The sequence below is a fragment of the Haliaeetus albicilla genome, chromosome 19, assembly GCF_947461875.1.
Source record: "Haliaeetus albicilla chromosome 19, bHalAlb1.1, whole genome shotgun sequence".
Taxonomy (NCBI): domain Eukaryota; kingdom Metazoa; phylum Chordata; class Aves; order Accipitriformes; family Accipitridae; genus Haliaeetus; species Haliaeetus albicilla.
Window position 1 is genome coordinate 13,586,036 of NC_091501.1, and position 17,831 is coordinate 13,603,866.

Genomic DNA, 17,831 nt, shown 5'->3' on the forward strand with positions numbered 1-17,831 from the left:
TCCATTTCTGTCAGATCAACGTGGATGATTATCAGCCCAATGAAAATGAAGAAAAGAGCCCATATCCCACAACAGAAGCACCAGGTATATACTTTCTTCCTCTTACCCCTGATTTGACAAAGCTCCAGTTGCTAATGCACATAAAGCCAAATTGTGTTAGCATGTATGCTTGTCCTGGTTTCAGCTGGGATAGAGTTAACTGTCTTCCTAGTAGCTGGTACAGTGCTATGTTTTGAGTTCAGTATGTGAAGAATGTTGATAACACTGATGTTTTCAGTTGTTGCTCAGTAGTGTTTAGACTATAGTCAAGGATTTTTCAGCTTCTCATGCCCAGCCAGGGCACCTGACCCAAACTGGCCAACAGTGTATTCCATACCATGGGACGTCCCATCTAGTTTAGGAACTGGGAAGTGGGGGCGGGGAATCGCCGCTCGGGGACTGGCTGGGTGTCGGTCGGCGGGTGGTGAGCAATTGCCCTGCGCATCATTTGTACATTCTAATCCTTTTATTACTACTGTTTGTCATTTTATTAGTGTTATCATTATCATTATTAGTTTCTTCTTTTCTGTTCTATTAAACCGTTCTTATCTCAACCCAGGAGTTTTACTTCTTTTCCCAATTTTCTCCCCCATCCCACTGGATGGGGGGGGGGGTGAGTGAGTGGCTGCGTGGTGCTTAGTTGCTGGCTGGGATTAAACCGTAACAATGCTGAACACATAATGCTTTCATGACAGGACAGGATGATGTACTTGCCTGTGTTTGCACAGGTGTGGACTTGGTCCTTTGCAGTCCCTATACTGATTAGTTGTATTTGATTTGGTTCTCTGTAAAGCTCTGTATTTGACTTTGTGTTTCAAAATACAGAACCTTACAGAGAACCAAATCAAATCATATACAAATCTCTGTATATGAAAATGTATGTATGACTTTTTTTTCAGTTTATTTTTTCAGTCCTTAGTGATCAAAGGAGACTCACAACAGATACTCATGAAAGTCATAGTGCTGAATGCCTTTTTGCACTTTTGTCTAATCAAAAAGGACAGTGTGACTTATTAACATAACTCTAAAGGCATAAGATCTCAGCCTAGAATTGGAAAAAAACAAGCTAGAGCATTAGTTAGGCTAGTTTTCAAGTCAGTTGGACCTAATTAACTTCATCCTCAGATAATTAAAACATTGGTTGAAGAAATCTCAGAACTTCAAGGAGTTTTTCTTCAAGAGATCCTGAATGGGAGGTGGGGTTCGAGCAGAAGAATTATAAGCTAGTCAGTTCAACTTCCATTCTTGGAAAAGTGCTGGAACAAATGACTAAACAAACTATATGACTGCAAGATAAGGAGATGACTAGCAGCCAACATAGATTTGCCAAGAACAAATCACGTCAAACTACCCTTATTTTCTTCTAAAAGGGGCTGACAAGACTTGTAGACAGGAGAAAAGAAGTAGATGTCATATTCTTTAGCTTTGCTAGGGCTTCTGACTGTCTCTTATAACATTCTCATAAGCCAGCTGGAAAAACACAGTCTAGATGATTGAGAGAGAAATTGGTCAGACCCTTTATGTGGAGAGTAGTGATGGCCCAAGTGAGGTTCTACAACCCAAGAGTCTGTCCCGAGTTCAGTTCAGTTCATTGTTAATGACCTGAATGATGGAAGAGGAAATATGCTTATTACATTTGCAGATGACATAAAGCTAGGAAGGACGGGAAGCATGCTGGAGGGCAGCATTAGAATTCAAAGAGCTCTTGAGAAACTGGATAAATGGTCTAAATAAAATTGAAAGTGCCAGGCTCTACACATAGACAGGAATAAACAACTCACAAATAAAGGATCTTAGGTGACAGCTAGTTAGGTAACAGTCCTTGAGAAAAGAATCTGAATCTTGTAATCACAAGCTCGACAGGTGCCAACAACATTTTGCTGTCTTTCAAAGGGCAAGCAAGTAGTGAGATTTATAAACAGTGAAAACATGACCCTTTAGTCCAGTTACGGGTTTCTTCTAACTGGCCAGTGAAAGCTAATCAGAGCAAAGCAATTGTTTTATTCTGTTCACCATTGATAAGGTCTCAGCTGGGATATCACATCTCATTTTGGGTGCTCTGCTTAGAAGTGGGGCTGAACTGGAAGAAGTGTAGAAGAGCATGGTGAAAACAATGCTAGTAGGAAGCAACAACTAAGATTCAAAGAATTTTGGTCGTTTGAGCTAGGAAAGGTAGGAGAAACATCTTCAAATGCATAAAAGCCTGTTACAGGTAGGAGGGCTATTATCTCCATTATGAAGAAGTAACAGATTTAAGATTCACACCAGGGGAGAATTTTCTAATGGTGAGGCTAGAAAAGATCATGAAGATGGTTGTGGAAGCCCAGCATTACTGAATGTTGTTAGGAACAGGTCAGAAAAACATCTGCCAGAAAATACTTAGGTATAATAATTAGTTGATCCTGTCTTAGCAGAGGCATGAACTAGAGGGCCTTTTGTGATCCTTTCCTGCTCTGCTCTTCTGCGTTTCTGTGATTATGTAACAGGCTGTAATAGGTAATAAACCACATTCTCTTCTATTCCATGATTCCTAATAAATGTCTGATAATAGGTTGGTGTGATAGGGTAAAAAAAGGCACAATAGTTCATTTTAAATAGATGGACAAAGTGTTTCAGACAAGCAAAAAGGAAAACTGTCCATTGCATTTGATGTTCAGTACAAAAAATCCCCACATTTGCTATACTTGTATTCATCAATATTTATAACCCATTTATCAGGAATAGAGTATGGTTCCAACACCATGCAATACTGTTTTAACATTGCCTGGAGCAGATCACTCTGGCTTTAATCTTCCCAGCACATCTATAGGCACAGGCACTTACTGGACACACATCCCCGGTTGCTAAGGGGCTTGTGGGAGTCTTTAGACAGAAGAACAAATTAAAACAGCTTGATACAGTTCTGTTTCTGTTTCTCAGCTGGCTTGGATTTGCAGACCATTACATTTTTTTCACGTGAAGGTACAGTCACCTGTATATCAAATTTAAGCCCACTGATAATAGAATTGTGTTTTAGTTACCTTCTGTGGATAGCTTAGAAATAGTCTGGCATGTGAACTATTTGACAAAAACTACATCTACAGTTTGTGTCATAGATGTTTTATCTGCAGCTGTGCATAGGATTAGAGTGCAGAAAATTAAGTACAAACACTTTTAACTCCTGCCTTGGGGTGCCAATCCCTGGCTTGGCGTACTTTTGAACAGAACCTAAAATTTGAATGGATGGTCAGGTTTTCTCCTGTCTCCTATTAGAAATGCAAAGGGACAGCATTTTGGTTATTTGGTATTGTATGATGCCATTTCTAAACAGGCCTATTCCCCGAATTGTTTATCAATTCTTTGTGAAGAGTGAAGCTGATCTCTAACAGTTCACAAAATTACCTGACCACTTCTTTTAGAGTTCATGGAAGTCGACCTTAAGGCTCAGAGGCAGTAAAGTTTTGTAAATCCCTTGTTAGATCAGATTTACCGTGGTCATCTACTCCATTCTGCTGTATAAATCTTAGAAACACCAAGGCCCTCTGAGCTGATGTGGCATGTCACATCTGCCTTGTGTAGTCAGTTTTGGGGAACAAGGCCCAAAGGGTTTCCACAGCATTAATAAGCAAGAATTTCCCAATCCCCACATGTAGCCCTGCCCAATTGCCTTGTGGCCATCTGACCAGTCCAGAATCCTTCTGCCGATTGCTGATCGGTGCAGCTGTGGTACAGGAGATGCCATGCAGCCATATAGGGCCCATCTGAGAACACATCTTTTCTTGCCCACTTGCATGTGGATCCATTTCAGATGTGCTTTGAGTGATGCTTCTTAGATGCAGTCAACTGGTTCTACTTATTTTCTGTTTATGATTTAAGCTGTTAATGCCTGTGACCTTTCCATGGCAGTGTATGATTCCATCCTCTGAAAACATCCTTCACCCTAACCCAGTGTTCAGAAACAACTTGAAATGGTGGCTTCATTTGTTTTCCCTTTATTCTTTCAACATACCGCGCTCAATCTCCTATTTGTTTCCACTGCCTCAACCAGTTTTCTCAAGAATATCTTCTGACTCTATTTGCTACACAGTGTTGCTTTTAGCCCCAGGAATACTCTGTGTACTTGCAGCTCATCAGATCACCTATCCTCTTTGTTGGAAGGAGAGACTAGTTCTTCCAGAGATTTGTGTACACTAGAAGGATTATTATGATGATATGTTTGTTATAGGAAGACAGGGAGCTAGTCTTGCAGTCTAGTACAGAAACAGACGAAGAATTCAGAATGTCAGAGGGAGGTAAAAGCTTGGGATGATTCATGGGAGCTTGAAGCAAAGCAATGTCCTTACACAAGAGTTCTGGTGTTTGTACAGTAAAAAAAAAAAAATCCTCTTCATTGAATTTCTCACTGATGCTGCACTGTAGCCTGTGTGTGCTTTTGGCTTCACAACCAAAGGACATCACTATCCTAATGAAGCATAATTTAAGATGACAGTCCCAGATTTGAATTTCCTTGAACTTCAGGAGAGTTCAAACCTAGTTCTGAACTTGGCAGCTCTGAGCCATGTTTCTTTATGATTTCATGGCAAGCTTGACTAGAAGGGTCACTTTCTAAACATTAAAATACCTTAGATATAGAAAACAGTCAAAGAACAAGTGTTGGATTGCAGCTGGTGTCCTGCCCAGCCCATCTGTGAATACCATGTTGACCTTTGCTTCTTCGAATGCTAGCAACTGTGCAATGTACTGTTTCTATATGCAGGTAGATAGCTTAGGTAGTGACCTGAGCTGAGGCTGTAATCATATTATTCTTTGTGTATTTGCGCCTCAGGATTTCCTTTCTTCTGTGCCCTAGACCCTACTTTAAATGAAAAATATTTAGAACATTATTCTTTATCTATGGCTGAGGAACTGAATGTGTTTTCTAGTCTGAAGGTATGTGGTCGCCAGAATCATTAATATATTTCTTGCTGTATGGCAGACACAAGAAAAAGAGGTGAGGAACAATGTTCTTTATGGTATTCACGGGGCTGATCCTTCTGCTAAGAGTCCATTTTCCTGAGGCATTGTTCCATACCCATTTCAAAGTGTTTTTTTAAGCATTCCTCTGACTAAAAGAAAAAGTGAAGGCACAGAACAGGTACTCAGAATACTAGACTTTTTAAGTAAGAGCTCTCAAATATCATGTGATCATGGGCATCGGTATTCTGGACTGTTAAAGAAGAAAAAGAGTTTGCTTACTTCGCTCGTTGTCAGCCCACTCTGAAATCTGTAGATAAAAGATGCCAGTGCAAAGTATTTTAATATTAAATAAATATGAGCATTAACTAATTTTACCAGTACCATGCACAAAAGTATTTCTGAAAGAATGTTTCTTTAATTAATAAAGACTGTAGAAAGAGTATTATAAAGTATATTACAATATAAAATTGAGCTGTTAAAAAATAGACTGGCTTAAAAAGTACAAACTCTATGTACCAGCTCAAACATTTATGCAAAAATCTATCAAGTGAATTTGAGCTGAACTCTTGCTACTAGAAGTGTAAAGAAAGAATCCTATTTGCATGCAATAATGGCATGCCTTGAAAAGGCCACTTTTCTCCTGTCTCTGACATCAAGATTAGGATCTCTGCTGATTCATCTGTTCTTTCTGATGTGTCCATTACTAGATCAAGTACAGTACCTGACCCTAAAGGAACAGGCTCTTCCTGGAATTTATCTCACTTTATGGACTTAATATAAACGTTTTAACTAGAGTTTCCTCCTTTGCATTGGCTGGAAGATAAATCAGTTGCATCTAACATGTCAGGCTCCCTTCTTAAAAATATTTTTTCCTGTCTATCTGGTTAAGTTAGAAGATTAGGATCTTTAAAAGAGAAAAATACTGTCATGTCATTTACAAAACAGCATCTGACTTCAGCAGGTAGAAGAAATCCTCAAAGGTAGAGGGTTCTCTTTCACATACCACTTAGTCCCCATCTCTGCATTTTTTTCCTTGAGGGTGCTCACTGATCTGCACAGTGCCTGGAGATCTGCTCCATAGGCATCAGGTTCGAGAGTTGCAGCCTTGCTCCTGCCCTTTCAATCTTCCCCCCACTGAATTATGAAAAGACACAATTTTAAGAATTTCTGATTGGTGTAAGTCAAGGTGCCCATGCTCCATGTTTGCTCTGTGCCATATGCACACTCATCCAGACACAATCCCAGATGTGGCAGTGGCTCCATGGAGAGCCTTACAAAGAGGAGAAAAACAGATCTTGATAAATTGGAGGAATGGTCTGAAGAAAATAAGATGCAGCTCAATAAGGATGAGGTCAAAGTGCCACTCTTGGGAATAGTCAGCAGCACAAATGCAGAGGGGGCAGTGACAGGCTAAGCAGCCATTCTGTCATAAATAATTTGTGCTTTGTGCAAATCAGAAACTGGTGGCAAACTAATGCCAGAGTGTAATGAAAAGAAGTGCCCATGAAGGACATTTAAACAGGAAGATAGTATTATAAAATATAAGAAGTAATCCAGCTCTCCTCAGCACCACTAAAACCTCAACTGCAGGTTAATCCTACAGATAATCTGGAGGAAAGCAGCAAGAATGATCAGAGACCTAGGGAACACAGCACCTCAGGAAAGACTGTTGCTGTTTTGCTTTAGGAACCAGAAATCCTCGCAGAGGCATAATAATGGTCCTTAAGTATATAATAGCCTCTGCAAGAGGAAGGGAATTCTCTGTTTTCTGTGTCCATGGAAAATAGATAATGGATTTAGACCATAGCAAGAAAGGTTCAAGTCAGCCATTAGAAGAAATTTTTTTTGCAGAAGGGACAGTGAAGGATCTGAGGAGGCTGTTGTTGAGGATATTGTGGGTTTACCAGCATTGATGGTTTTACACAAAGACTAGATCAATGTCTGCCAGGGAGAGCGCCGGGCAGCAGATGCTGCCTTGGAGAAAGCAATTGGACGAGGAACTTCAAGCTTTCATCATTCTATTTCAATGATTCTTAGTTTTTATCTCTAGTTATGACAGAGACAAATGCCCCAGCACTCCAGAATGGGTTTTATTTTGCATTAAAAGACAAAAATGTTTCTTGCAGCAGAGGAAGATGAGGAAGAACCTGAGATGCCTGTCGGCCCTCGGCCTCGCCCAATGTCTGAGCTGCACCTCAAGGAAAAGGCTGTGCCCATGCCCGATGCCAGTGCTTTTTTCATCTTCAGTCCTAACAACAGGTATTTAAGAGACTGCTTACCTGGAACAAGGAGGCGGAGAGCAGGTACCCCTTTCACACTGGGCCCCAAAGGTTACGTGGTGCAGAGCTCCCTTCCAGTAGTTCATATCAGAGACCTCCTTTGACCACTCTGTCTTTTAAAGGCCCTGGCATGAAATCCTCATGAAAGCACAACTGTAGGGAGCCCCCTGACAATATTCAATGGGAGTTCATGGCACCTGCAAGGTTGATTGAAGACACAAATCATGAAAGCTTCAGAAATAAGGGACTTGGAGGCAAGTCAGTAATTGGAATTCCCCAACATATTCAGGTCCAAATTGCAAGCAAGCCATCGTGCAATCAGTTGAGCGTGAGGTAGGAGCTTTCTATCCTAATGGCTGCTCAAAATCCACTCCCAGTAGGGAGTTCACGTATCTCTGCTCAGTCCTACACATCAAGAACAAGCATAGAAGAAAAGGGGGGAGGAGGATGAGAGTCCATAGCTCTGAGGGGGAGGCTGAGAAGAATAATTCTTCTCTCTCACTCTTCCCTTGGGCTCCTGCAATGTGGCTTCACATTGTCCCACTTGTCTTTGCAACACGGATGTGTGAGACCAGTACTGTAAGTGGAGGGCTGAGCTATGACAGAGGGCAATATATCTTTCCAAAGGTGCAGAAATGAGCTGACTGCCCAGTGGCCTGTGGACTACCGTGTATCCCAATATCTTCCTTGCAGACTTGGCCTCCAAACATAGCCCTGAAGTAAGGCAGGGTTGTAAAGGCACAGCTGAATTCAAAGCTAGTCTTTCCGCAGCAGGGCTTGTGCCACTCCTGCTTGGGTATGTGCAACAGGGAGGGACTGATGATGATTGGGATTCATGGACTCTAGTGCCAGCTTTGCCACCCACCCACTGTCACTTGTTGAAGAAGTACATTAACCTCTGCAGTCATCTGTAAAATTGCTATATTAGGGGCTCGTAGGCTTAACAGCCAAAAGTAGAGCTAAATAGATTAATGAAGTGCCTCTAGAATTATGCATAGGACTGTTATGAGGTTTAACTCCTTGTATCCTGATGCTAACGTATAGAAGGTGCTGTAATGGTCTCCAGTAAGCATACCGCTGTTGGATGGGAGGCTGCTACTTCTTTACCTGCTAGTTTCCCACTAAGAGCACCAAGCACTTTATGTTGGGCTGACATTTAGCAGACACCCTGCATGACAGGATGTCCTCCCAGAAGCCCTTTGCAAATGCCAGCATGCCCTATATCCATTTGGTCAGGTCTGGGCCCTGTTAGCAAGGTAGATCCACCATAGCTCCTGCTCAGTGACACTCCAGCCCCAGGTCAGGAAGACATTGGCTACCCTGAAGCCTTCTGCTGCTGCTTTCCCGAATGGTTCTGTGAATGAAAGCAAGGGATATAATTTGGGGTTGATAAGTTTCAGACCATATCTATATCACAAAGGGCTCTGTCAGGAAGGAGTGACTGTTCTCCATTCAAACACATCGAGCATGAGTCTTGCAGGCAGCTGTGTGCATCGCTGCATGAAATGGAGAGCCGAGGCTGCCCAGCATCCAGCAGGGCCAAGCACAGCTGCCTGGGCCCATCGTTCTCCTGTTGCTGGGGCAGAGGGAAGCTGCTCTGCAGAACAATCCTCCAGGGCCAGTCCTGCTGGCAAAAGAGGAGGGGGGAATGTTTCCCAGGTCTTGCTGTTCTCTGAGAGATAAAGTTGTGCCTCTCCTCTCTCTTGCAGGTTTCGTGTCCACTGCCATCGAATCGTTAATGATAACATTTTCACCAACCTGATCCTATTTTTCATCTTGCTCAGCAGCATCTCCCTGGCAGCTGAGGACCCCGTCCGGCACCTCTCCTTTAGGAACCAAGTATGCTTCCCATCCTCCTTCCCTCGCTGTGTATTAAAAGTGTGGTACAAGCAGATCGTGAGTTGAAGCCAGGAAAGGCAGAAAAGACTGCATCAGAGGCTTTGGGAGTGACTCTCTTCCCTAATTTGTGCCTTTTGTAGGCTGCGTGTGAAATCATTGGGTTTTGCAGGCAAAATGAGTCAGTGCAGAATTTGGCCTCTAGTTCGTTTCAGAAGCGTGAGTAGGGGAAGGAAGGACAGGAGGCTGAAGCAAAATTATTGTTCCCAGGGATTAAGGCATTAGAAGTGGGCTGTAGAAACATTGGTTGGGATACAGATAATTCTAATTTGGGGTATTTACAGGTTTCCTTTGGAACATTTGCTCTCCTGCCGCATGCTTTCTTTTGAACTAAAAAGCCCAGGGCCTGATTTTTTACTTTGTTCACACTGGTGTAAATCAGGAGTAACATTCTTGAGTTTGATGCAGTCACTCTGGGGGAAATTGGTGTAATCAAGGTTTGAATCAGACTGTTGGAATGCAAGCTGCAAAGCTATCATTAAATTTGAGATAACCCTCAGAAAATATGCTGTGCTCCTCTTGTCACCAGCCTGGGGGAAGGAAAGGAGGGCATTCAGCACAGAGATACATTCTCACCTTCTTTCCTGACCATTCTTATTAGCCTTTAATGAAATGTTCAGTGCTCCCTTAGCTTTGCCAGTGGTTGCTTCCATTAGTCTGGGGTCATTGCAGAAATCAGAAGAGTCAGCAGTCATATGTGAGACTTCTGATCTGTGCTGTCTGCAGTGGCATTTTGGTGCCTTTATGCTGGAAGAGCTTGCAAGGCTTAGAGTGGGATGATTTTTTTTTTGTTTAATAATAAAACCTTAATTTAATGCTCAGTGTTCTACCTCCCTGAAATATCTTGGCCTGAGCATGCATTTAAACACATATGTGCATATAGAGAAGGTGTTAATGGAGGTTTATTCCTGAGCTTATCTCAGAGCTGCTTTGCATTTTGCCCTGAAGGAGGGTACTAAATAATATAATCAAACCTGTGCCACCAATGACCCACTTGTGTACAGCTGAGTGTGCCCACCATGTAGGGATAAACATGTGTCAATACGTATTAGCGCTGCAGCATGATGTCAGCTGGCATATGGGCTTCTGACATGCCACAGAAGGTGCCACAGAATCTGTAGCAGAGAGATCTAAATGAGGAAAAAAAAGTAGTCAAAGCTGGTTGTCCTGGATAAAAGAGCTGAAGGCTTGGGGCAAAGCATTGTCTTGTGTATTTGAAGCCACTGATGTTGCATGAAAATCTGTGTTTAATTTTTGCAGGTACAGATGTTTAAAATGTATCATACAAGGGGATACTGACAAGATGTTTGGGTTGCAGATGTGGTCTGCCTTTACACTTTGACAGTAGAACAGTAAGACTGTGTCCTGCCCTGTGCCCACACAGAGGCCTGGGATGGAAAGCAAGCAAGCAAGCTGAAAGCAAACTAACTGCCTCTACCTTCACTCTGGGACAACATAATCAGGCATTAACCTGTGCACAAGGACTCATGGAGACTGGTGCTGCTCTTGACACAAACCGTCCCAGAGCAGGAAGACAGGAACACAGAGCCCAGCAAGGGCTAGTGAAGGGGCTTGGACACTGCTTCTGTCCAGGCGGGCTAGTGGCTGCATCTTTCTTGTGTCACACTGGGCTCAGGCAGCAAGTTTTTGGAAGTCCATCGCCAGTCTGATGAAATAGCCTTAAAGCCCAAGCAGGTCCTAAGACTTTGTGTGCTCACAATATTCTCCTGTTTGCACCTTGGCAAATTCATTGTAATATATTCTAGAGTAAATTCATATTTAGATAATAATAAATATGCCTGCTGATAAATGATAGTACCTGCACAGGTGGAGAAGTGATTTTCATTAGATGTGATTTCATCTCTAAGGGACACCTTTACTAGCTGCAGCTTTGCGGCCAGATTCACTAGTATGCTCTAGCTGCTTTGCAGTGCTCTAGTGATGTAAAGCAGCTGCAGGTACAGCTTAATCATTCACTTTAATCAAGTTTATGGCTGCTTTATGTCGGTGGTGTCATGCAAAACAGCCTGAGAGTACCCATGAATCTGGCCCATTGATTATAAAATTATTCCATTGATATAATAACCAAATGTCAGGACCTACAAGGCAGCAATGCAAGGGGACATTTCCAGTTATAATGTGTGTAAATTAATATAGGATGCAATTGAGATTTGTCCATCCCTGAAATGGCCCTTTTTTAATTCTCCATGATGCAAAAATTGATAGAGCCCAAGACAGCTTTGAAGAAGTGAGAACAACTTGAGGTCAAAAATTGAGCAGTGACCTGAAGAATTTTAAGTTACACAGTAGCAGTAAGTGATACATCCCCCCATTTGACATTCAGTGTCTGCAGATTAGTCCAGATTCGGATCATGCTTAAAGAGCGCAAATTAAAATAACCCTGTAGTTTGCAGTAGCTACCCCACTGCCCATAGCGTACCAAGCTGTAAGAATCTAGCCACCTATAAACTGAGTTAGGGTACAGGCATTGAGATACAATAAACACCTGTGGAATGGGAGAGGGCAGTTTACTGCTGTATGTTTAGTAGTGTTTTAGCAGTAAAGGTTTAAATTTCACAAATGGTTAGTTTTCTTCAGCTTCCATATATTGGCCTTCCAGTTTAGAACTTGGTTATGGTAAAACAATAATCCAAGGGCATGATACTTTTGATTTTCACCATATGTAGTGTAGATAACACTAAAATGGCTTGGGATAGCAGAATACATTGGAGACAAAGAGTTCAATTCTGGTCCCATTATTCAATGAGAAAGTTCTCATTTGCTTTTGTGGGATGTTAATTGATCGGCAGTGAAAGACATTTCTGTCCTTAATTATGTACTTTGAAAATCACTTGACACTTCCAGACTTGCTGTTGCCTTCTGTGACACTCTAGGGACACTTTTTGTGGTCTGCCATGCATGCCACCAGTATCCCCATCACCTGGTCTAAGTTCATGGGAATGATGTGTTTTTCAGCTTGCCTGTTACCCAGGATGCCAATAGAAAGATGCAAGATCTAAGTTAGGTACCTTTGGCACATGACCAAATTATGGTTGCAATACAAGAGCTGGGATTCTGTTCAATTGGCAGAGTCTTTGTTATTCATCCTAATCCAGGGCAAATCAGGATAGAGAAAAAAAATAGCTAGAACATAAATTTGCAGTTTGCTTTTCTTGCTTTGTGAGAGGCACAGAACAAGCCTGAATGGAAGTTAATAGGAAGGAATCTCATGTTTTCCACTGAGAGACCAGGCATCCTTGTATTCTCAGTTTGGGAGCCTATTTGGGAAAATCCTGGAATCATCTGTTCTTTATCAAATTTAAATCAAAAAAAAAAAGAAAGTAAGTCCTACAACAACAACCAAAAAGTTATTTTGCCTCTAGAGCCCTCATGGGATTGTAACTCGGAAAAGATTTCATGTAATGTGCTTCTTGTCCTCTGTGCCAGGACCTCCACTGCATTCAACAGGACGTCGTTACAAAACCATTTCCTATATAGTCCTCCTTGTTCCCTTGTTAAAATGCATATGTATTTGATTTTGAACTGTGATTTCCCATTCAAGTGATCAGTCACTGATCTACCCTCCCCAATCCTATTCCCTTTTGTTTTTACAGATTCTCTTTTATTTTGATATAGTTTTTACTGTCATTTTCACCATTGAAATTGCTCTGAAGGTAAAGTGCCCATCTTCTCTACCATTACTTGTTCACAAGCTTACTAGTTTTCTGCCACTATCTGTTGCTAACACACACGCCTGTTTGTTCCTGGGTCACGCTCAGTACCACTAACCCAATTGTGCTTATTTTTCAGATCCTAGGCAATGCAGACTATGTCTTCACTAGTATCTTTACATTAGAAATTATTCTTAAGGTAACCAATATGAGCAATACACTCATTTTCTCCTTCCTTCCTTTCTTCCTTCCTTTCTTCCTTCCTTTCTTCCTTCCTTTCTTCCTTCCTTTCTTTCTTCCTTCCTTTCTTCCTTCCTTTCTTCCTTCCTTTCTTCCTTCCTTTCTTCCTTCCTTCCTTTCTTCCTTTCTTCCTTCCTTTCTTCCTTCCTTTCTTCCTTCCTTTCTTCCTTCCTTTCTTCCTTCCTTCCTTTCTTCCTTCCTTTCTTCCTTCCTTTCTTTCTTCCTTCCTTCCTTTCTTTCTTCCTTCCTTCCTTTCTTCCTTTCTTCCTTCCTTCCTTCCTTCCTTCCTTCCTTCCTTCCTTTCTTTCTTCCTTCCTTTCTTTCTTCCTTCCTTTCTTTCTTCCTTCCTTTCTTTCTTCCTTCCTTTCTTTCTTCCTTCCTTTCTTTCTTCCTTCCTTTCTTTCTTCCTTCCTTCCTTTCTCCCTTCCTTCCTTTCTCCCTTCCTTCCTTTCTTCCTTCCTTCCTCTCTCTGTTTCTTCCTTTCTTTCTCTCTATCGCTCTTTCTTTTTTTTTTAACCCCATTATTATCTCTACACAAAGGATTGTTTATCTTTTGATTTTAACATTTTGGTAGTTGCTTAAAAAGTCTTCTGTAAAATTTTTATATTCAAATATGTAATTCAGAGCCTGTATCAAAACCATGCTTTTTAGGGGAATTGCAATGAAAGGATGATCCTGTTGGGAAAAGCAAGAGGGGACCAAGAAAAGGCCATCACCCTATAAATTTGTCTCTCTCTACCCTGGCCAGTCTTTCCAAAACAGGATTTGTTTGCTGTGCAAGGAACCCTGAGCACATACACCTCCTCTTACACATGCTACAACCCAAAGGGAAGTTTTCCGTTCTGCACAAGTCATGATAAGGCCAGGCCAGAGGGCGGCCAATGACTTCTGTAAGGTTACAGGGCACACAGTCAAGTCGGAGACAGGGAGCACAGTGCAGAAGCTCACTTTTTAGGTGTGGAGAGATAACCAAGAGTACAAATCACTGAAACACCAAGGACTGTAGCTGCAAATGAAAATTGCTGCATTGCCGGTTTGTAACCTGGCTTCCCGTTTCCCAGGAGCGTGCTCTATACCAAAGGAAATGTGCAGGAGGATGATTTATCTGAGAAGAAAATAAAAATAGGCTACCTTGTTCTTAACTCTAATTTTCCCAAATTGGTAGGCTAATAATTTAAATAACAGTAATTGAGCAAAGTTCTGGCTTTCTAAATGCTAGGCTTATTTGGCAGCTTGGGGTTTTTTTCTCAGCAAGCTAGTTCTAAGTGCTGGCAAGCAATACCTTAGAGCTGCTCAAATCTTGCAGCTCAAGACCCTAATAACAGTATCCATACCGAAGGCTGGCAAGCAGGGTGGCCCCTGCATATTTTTGTAGAGAAATGTGCTTTTTGATATGACTTAAAATCACCATAGCCATAACGTTCTCCAAAGAGATGTACATATTCTGCTTGTGTGCAGTGTGCATCTGTGTTTACACAATAATTCTGAACATGCGCATACCAAATGACTGATCAAAAAGGCCTGTCAAAAAAGGAAAACATCTCAACAGCAACATTTAAAAATAAAAGCATAGTTCAAGGCACCTGTTTGAACTTATAATTCTGCTCCCACTGAAGCAAATGGTAACACTCCTCATGACTTCAGCAGAAGCAGAACCTAACCCAACTTATTGGTATATTGCTGTTTTCATCAGGGGAGTGTACTGCATAGTACCTGAGCCTTCCCAACGTCCTCCTCTTAACTTCAGTGGGTTTATGTCAACATCCCTGGATATTCTCTGGGTTCATGTGGGAGAGGAGGGCAAGGACTATAAATTTTTAAGAAATTCTTCTGTTCATATCCTGTCAGTTCCTGCCTCACAAGTCGCTTGGTTTCTCAGTGCATGTTTCTCTGCTGCCTTGCATTGAGCACAATGTTTTGCACAACAGCAAAGTTAGTGTAAATGGTAAGAAACAAGAGAATAAATAGCCATAGGATATCCAAGGCTGGAGAGAAACAAGCTTCATCCCCCCTCATGTTACTGGTGACACCTGCAAGCCTTACACTGCCATGGTGGAGCCTGGTGAATGTTAGCAAGGTGACCACCAAGGTTTTTTAATTGGCATCCTAAAAGCTTGTTCAATGGCCCAGATGTGAGGCAGACGTAGATTATACACTCTTTGAGGGTCTCTTCTGAGGTAACAAAATCTCTCAACAGGCTTAAGAGAACCACAGTTTGTATAGAACTTAAACTCAGCAGAGCTTCCCCTCCTGATTTCAATGGTGTCTCCTTTCTTTCAAGATTGCCATACAAAATCTAACCAGTAAAGGACACCTTTACCACATTTGTAATGGCAAGAACCCGTCCCCCCCTCCCCAATTGAATGTGTTTATAAGTATAAATTCTAAGCCAAGATCAGAGTTTATACTTCCCTCCCTTCTAAGTTCTGTCTGACTGATTGATAGTCAGTTCCCTGATGTCATGGATGTTTGGTGAAAAAAATTATCTGATATACCATGTGCCCTTCTACTCTCCTCTGAATAATCACAGGTAGGCATGGCTGGAAACCCCTAGCAGGTATGCCATCCTGAGGTATTAGCAGGAGCCAGAAAACTCTGGTTTGAATTTCTAGTTCACACTTCTCAGCTGTGAGTCGGGCTAGAGCTCGTCATTGAGGAGCAGTCTCATGGTGTCTCCTCAAGTTACTTTAGACACCTAATTTAGATGAGATTCAGAGGAACAAATTTAGAACCCTGTGTTCCTAACCCAGGTAATAGAAGGGCATTAGCAGTTGTGGGGATGGGGTTTCTTCAAAGCAGCTACATTAGATCACTCACTGAGTCTAAGGTAGGTGGTAAAAATACCCCCATCACCTCACTCTCCTAACAGTGCCAGACCCATTTAGTCACATTCTGTAACTGAGCTCAGTCTAAAATTCAAATTCTGAGCTTGGAAGTGCTTAGGTCTGATATTGTGGCCAAGATCCATTTCTGTTTACGCTGTCACTTAATCCAGTTCTGGAGCTGTGACATCCTCCTCAAAGCCAGCAGGTATTCAATACCCCTTCAGACCAAGATGGGGCAGAGGGTCCCTTGTAAAATATGTAAAATTTTTCCCTTCCTCTGCTGGGTGATGTTCATAATGATTACCTCCACAAAGAAACCACTCTGTCTCTAGGAATCTTACCTTGGGCTTTGTGACGAAAACCAAGGGGAAAATACAACTGCGTTAATAAAAATGGAGGAAGCTGGATAGGGATAGGAAAAGGATACAGGATTGAGCTGAACAGAAGAAGAAAACTGAAGAGAGCAGGAATTCCTCCAGTTGCTTCAGTTCAGCTCTAAAGCATCAAATCTCTGAGGGATTCTGTTTTTTCTTCATGGAGGGAAGAGAGCTCAACTGTCCACTGCAGCTGGCCTAAGCATTGAAAAACATTACAAAAGAGCCCTTTTTATTTTATATATTTTATTTAGTTTAGCTAAAGAGACCTTTATATAATACAAGCATCATACTCACAAGTGTCCTCTGATATTGAAGAAAAGGGGAAAAGCATATGATTGCAGAGTAGTTTTTGCAAACAGTCATTCTGCTGCTTTGCTGATTCTAAACGTTATGTACTCTATGCACTCAAAGTGCATATTTTCCTCACTGAACCTCGTATTGTCTTTCCCTAGTTAGGTCTTTCATAATTATCTTACTGTCTTCTTCGCTCTCTTTTCTTTCAATGGGGACTCAAGTTCTCCTTTGGGGTCTGGGGGTAAATTGTCTGATGTGTTAGAAATACTGCCCCTCCCCAATTCTATACTGTGAGCACAACCAGCTGGGTTTGGTTTCTGAACAGATGCTAATGGCAAAGTGTGTTTGTGTCTTCATGTGCCTTCCTGCAGATGACCGCATACGGGGCTTTCCTCCATAAGGGCTCCTTCTGCAGAAACTATTTCAACATCTTAGACCTGCTGGTGGTCAGCGTTTCTCTCATCTCCTTTGGGATCCAGTGAGTGAGCTACTTTCAACTGGCTGTTTTTGGGGGATCGTAAGGCCAGGTTGGGAGGTGATACCTCAGGCTCATTTTCTTATCTGGGTAAGATTTTTCTCATGAGCCTGGAGGTATTTTTCTCAGATTATTCAAGATCATTAAAATTCATCCTCAAGAGGGGAGGTAATAACTGGGAAATGCTACACTAGTGACTTGGAGGGGGTGTCTTGCAGAAAGAGAAAATGAGAACAAGAAATGTGGTCCATTGGCAATCACGACAGTTAGCTTTGTTCCAAGATCTCTGATTCACTGTATCAGTTCAGGACAGTTAAGTCACTGTTCCCTCCTAGAGGTCTCATAACCTCTTTGGAAAATGGGGTGATAATGTTTTGCTACTTCCTAAAATGTTGCGGGTCTTGGTCAATGGAAGACCATCAAGCACTTGATGAGCTGTGTGAGAATCTGCAGAGTAGTGGTGGCAGAGACAGTTGATCCTGCTTCTGTTGCACCACTTTATCTTGGTTGATCTGTTAATTTGCTTAATAAATTTATAGATTTACTTGACTATGTGGAACTCTATGTGTTGGATAGTGAGTTTCCTAAGTAGTATCACATCTGATAAGAAATAAGCTCCTAATTGTTACCATTACAGGTTAGCAGCTTGCGTATATTACGTTCCAGAGCTAAGTCAAGCAGAAGGATTTGTCAGGTCCTTTGGGCTTTCAGTCAAGGTCTTAAGAATGGCACAGTGCTTGTTTTGACCTGCTGTTTCTTTCTTACAGACCTATCTAGACTCTTAATATGTTAGCAAAAAA

The 17,831-nt window shown here is 41.8% G+C and overlaps 1 protein-coding gene across 7 annotated transcripts in view; it reads left to right on the top strand.

Annotated features, from left to right (window-relative positions):
- The window catches only part of CACNA1C (calcium voltage-gated channel subunit alpha1 C), a 490,677-nt gene that overhangs the window by 388,043 nt on the left and 84,803 nt on the right, over nucleotides 1-17,831 (top strand). For 4 of the 7 annotated variants that reach the window (XM_069807710.1, XM_069807711.1, XM_069807713.1 and 1 more), the window contains 5 exons: nucleotides 15-84; nucleotides 7,101-7,233; nucleotides 8,963-9,092; nucleotides 12,764-12,823; nucleotides 16,928-17,034. In XM_069807710.1, the coding sequence (XP_069663811.1) occupies nucleotides 15-84; nucleotides 7,101-7,233; nucleotides 8,963-9,092; nucleotides 12,764-12,823; nucleotides 16,928-17,034 (500 nt within the window). Of the gene's footprint in view, nucleotides 1-14; nucleotides 85-7,100; nucleotides 7,234-8,962; nucleotides 9,093-12,763; nucleotides 12,824-12,959; nucleotides 13,020-16,927; nucleotides 17,035-17,831 lie in introns of all 7 variants that reach the window. The other 3 variants (XM_069807716.1, XM_069807712.1, XM_069807715.1) reach the window with 1 other exon arrangement.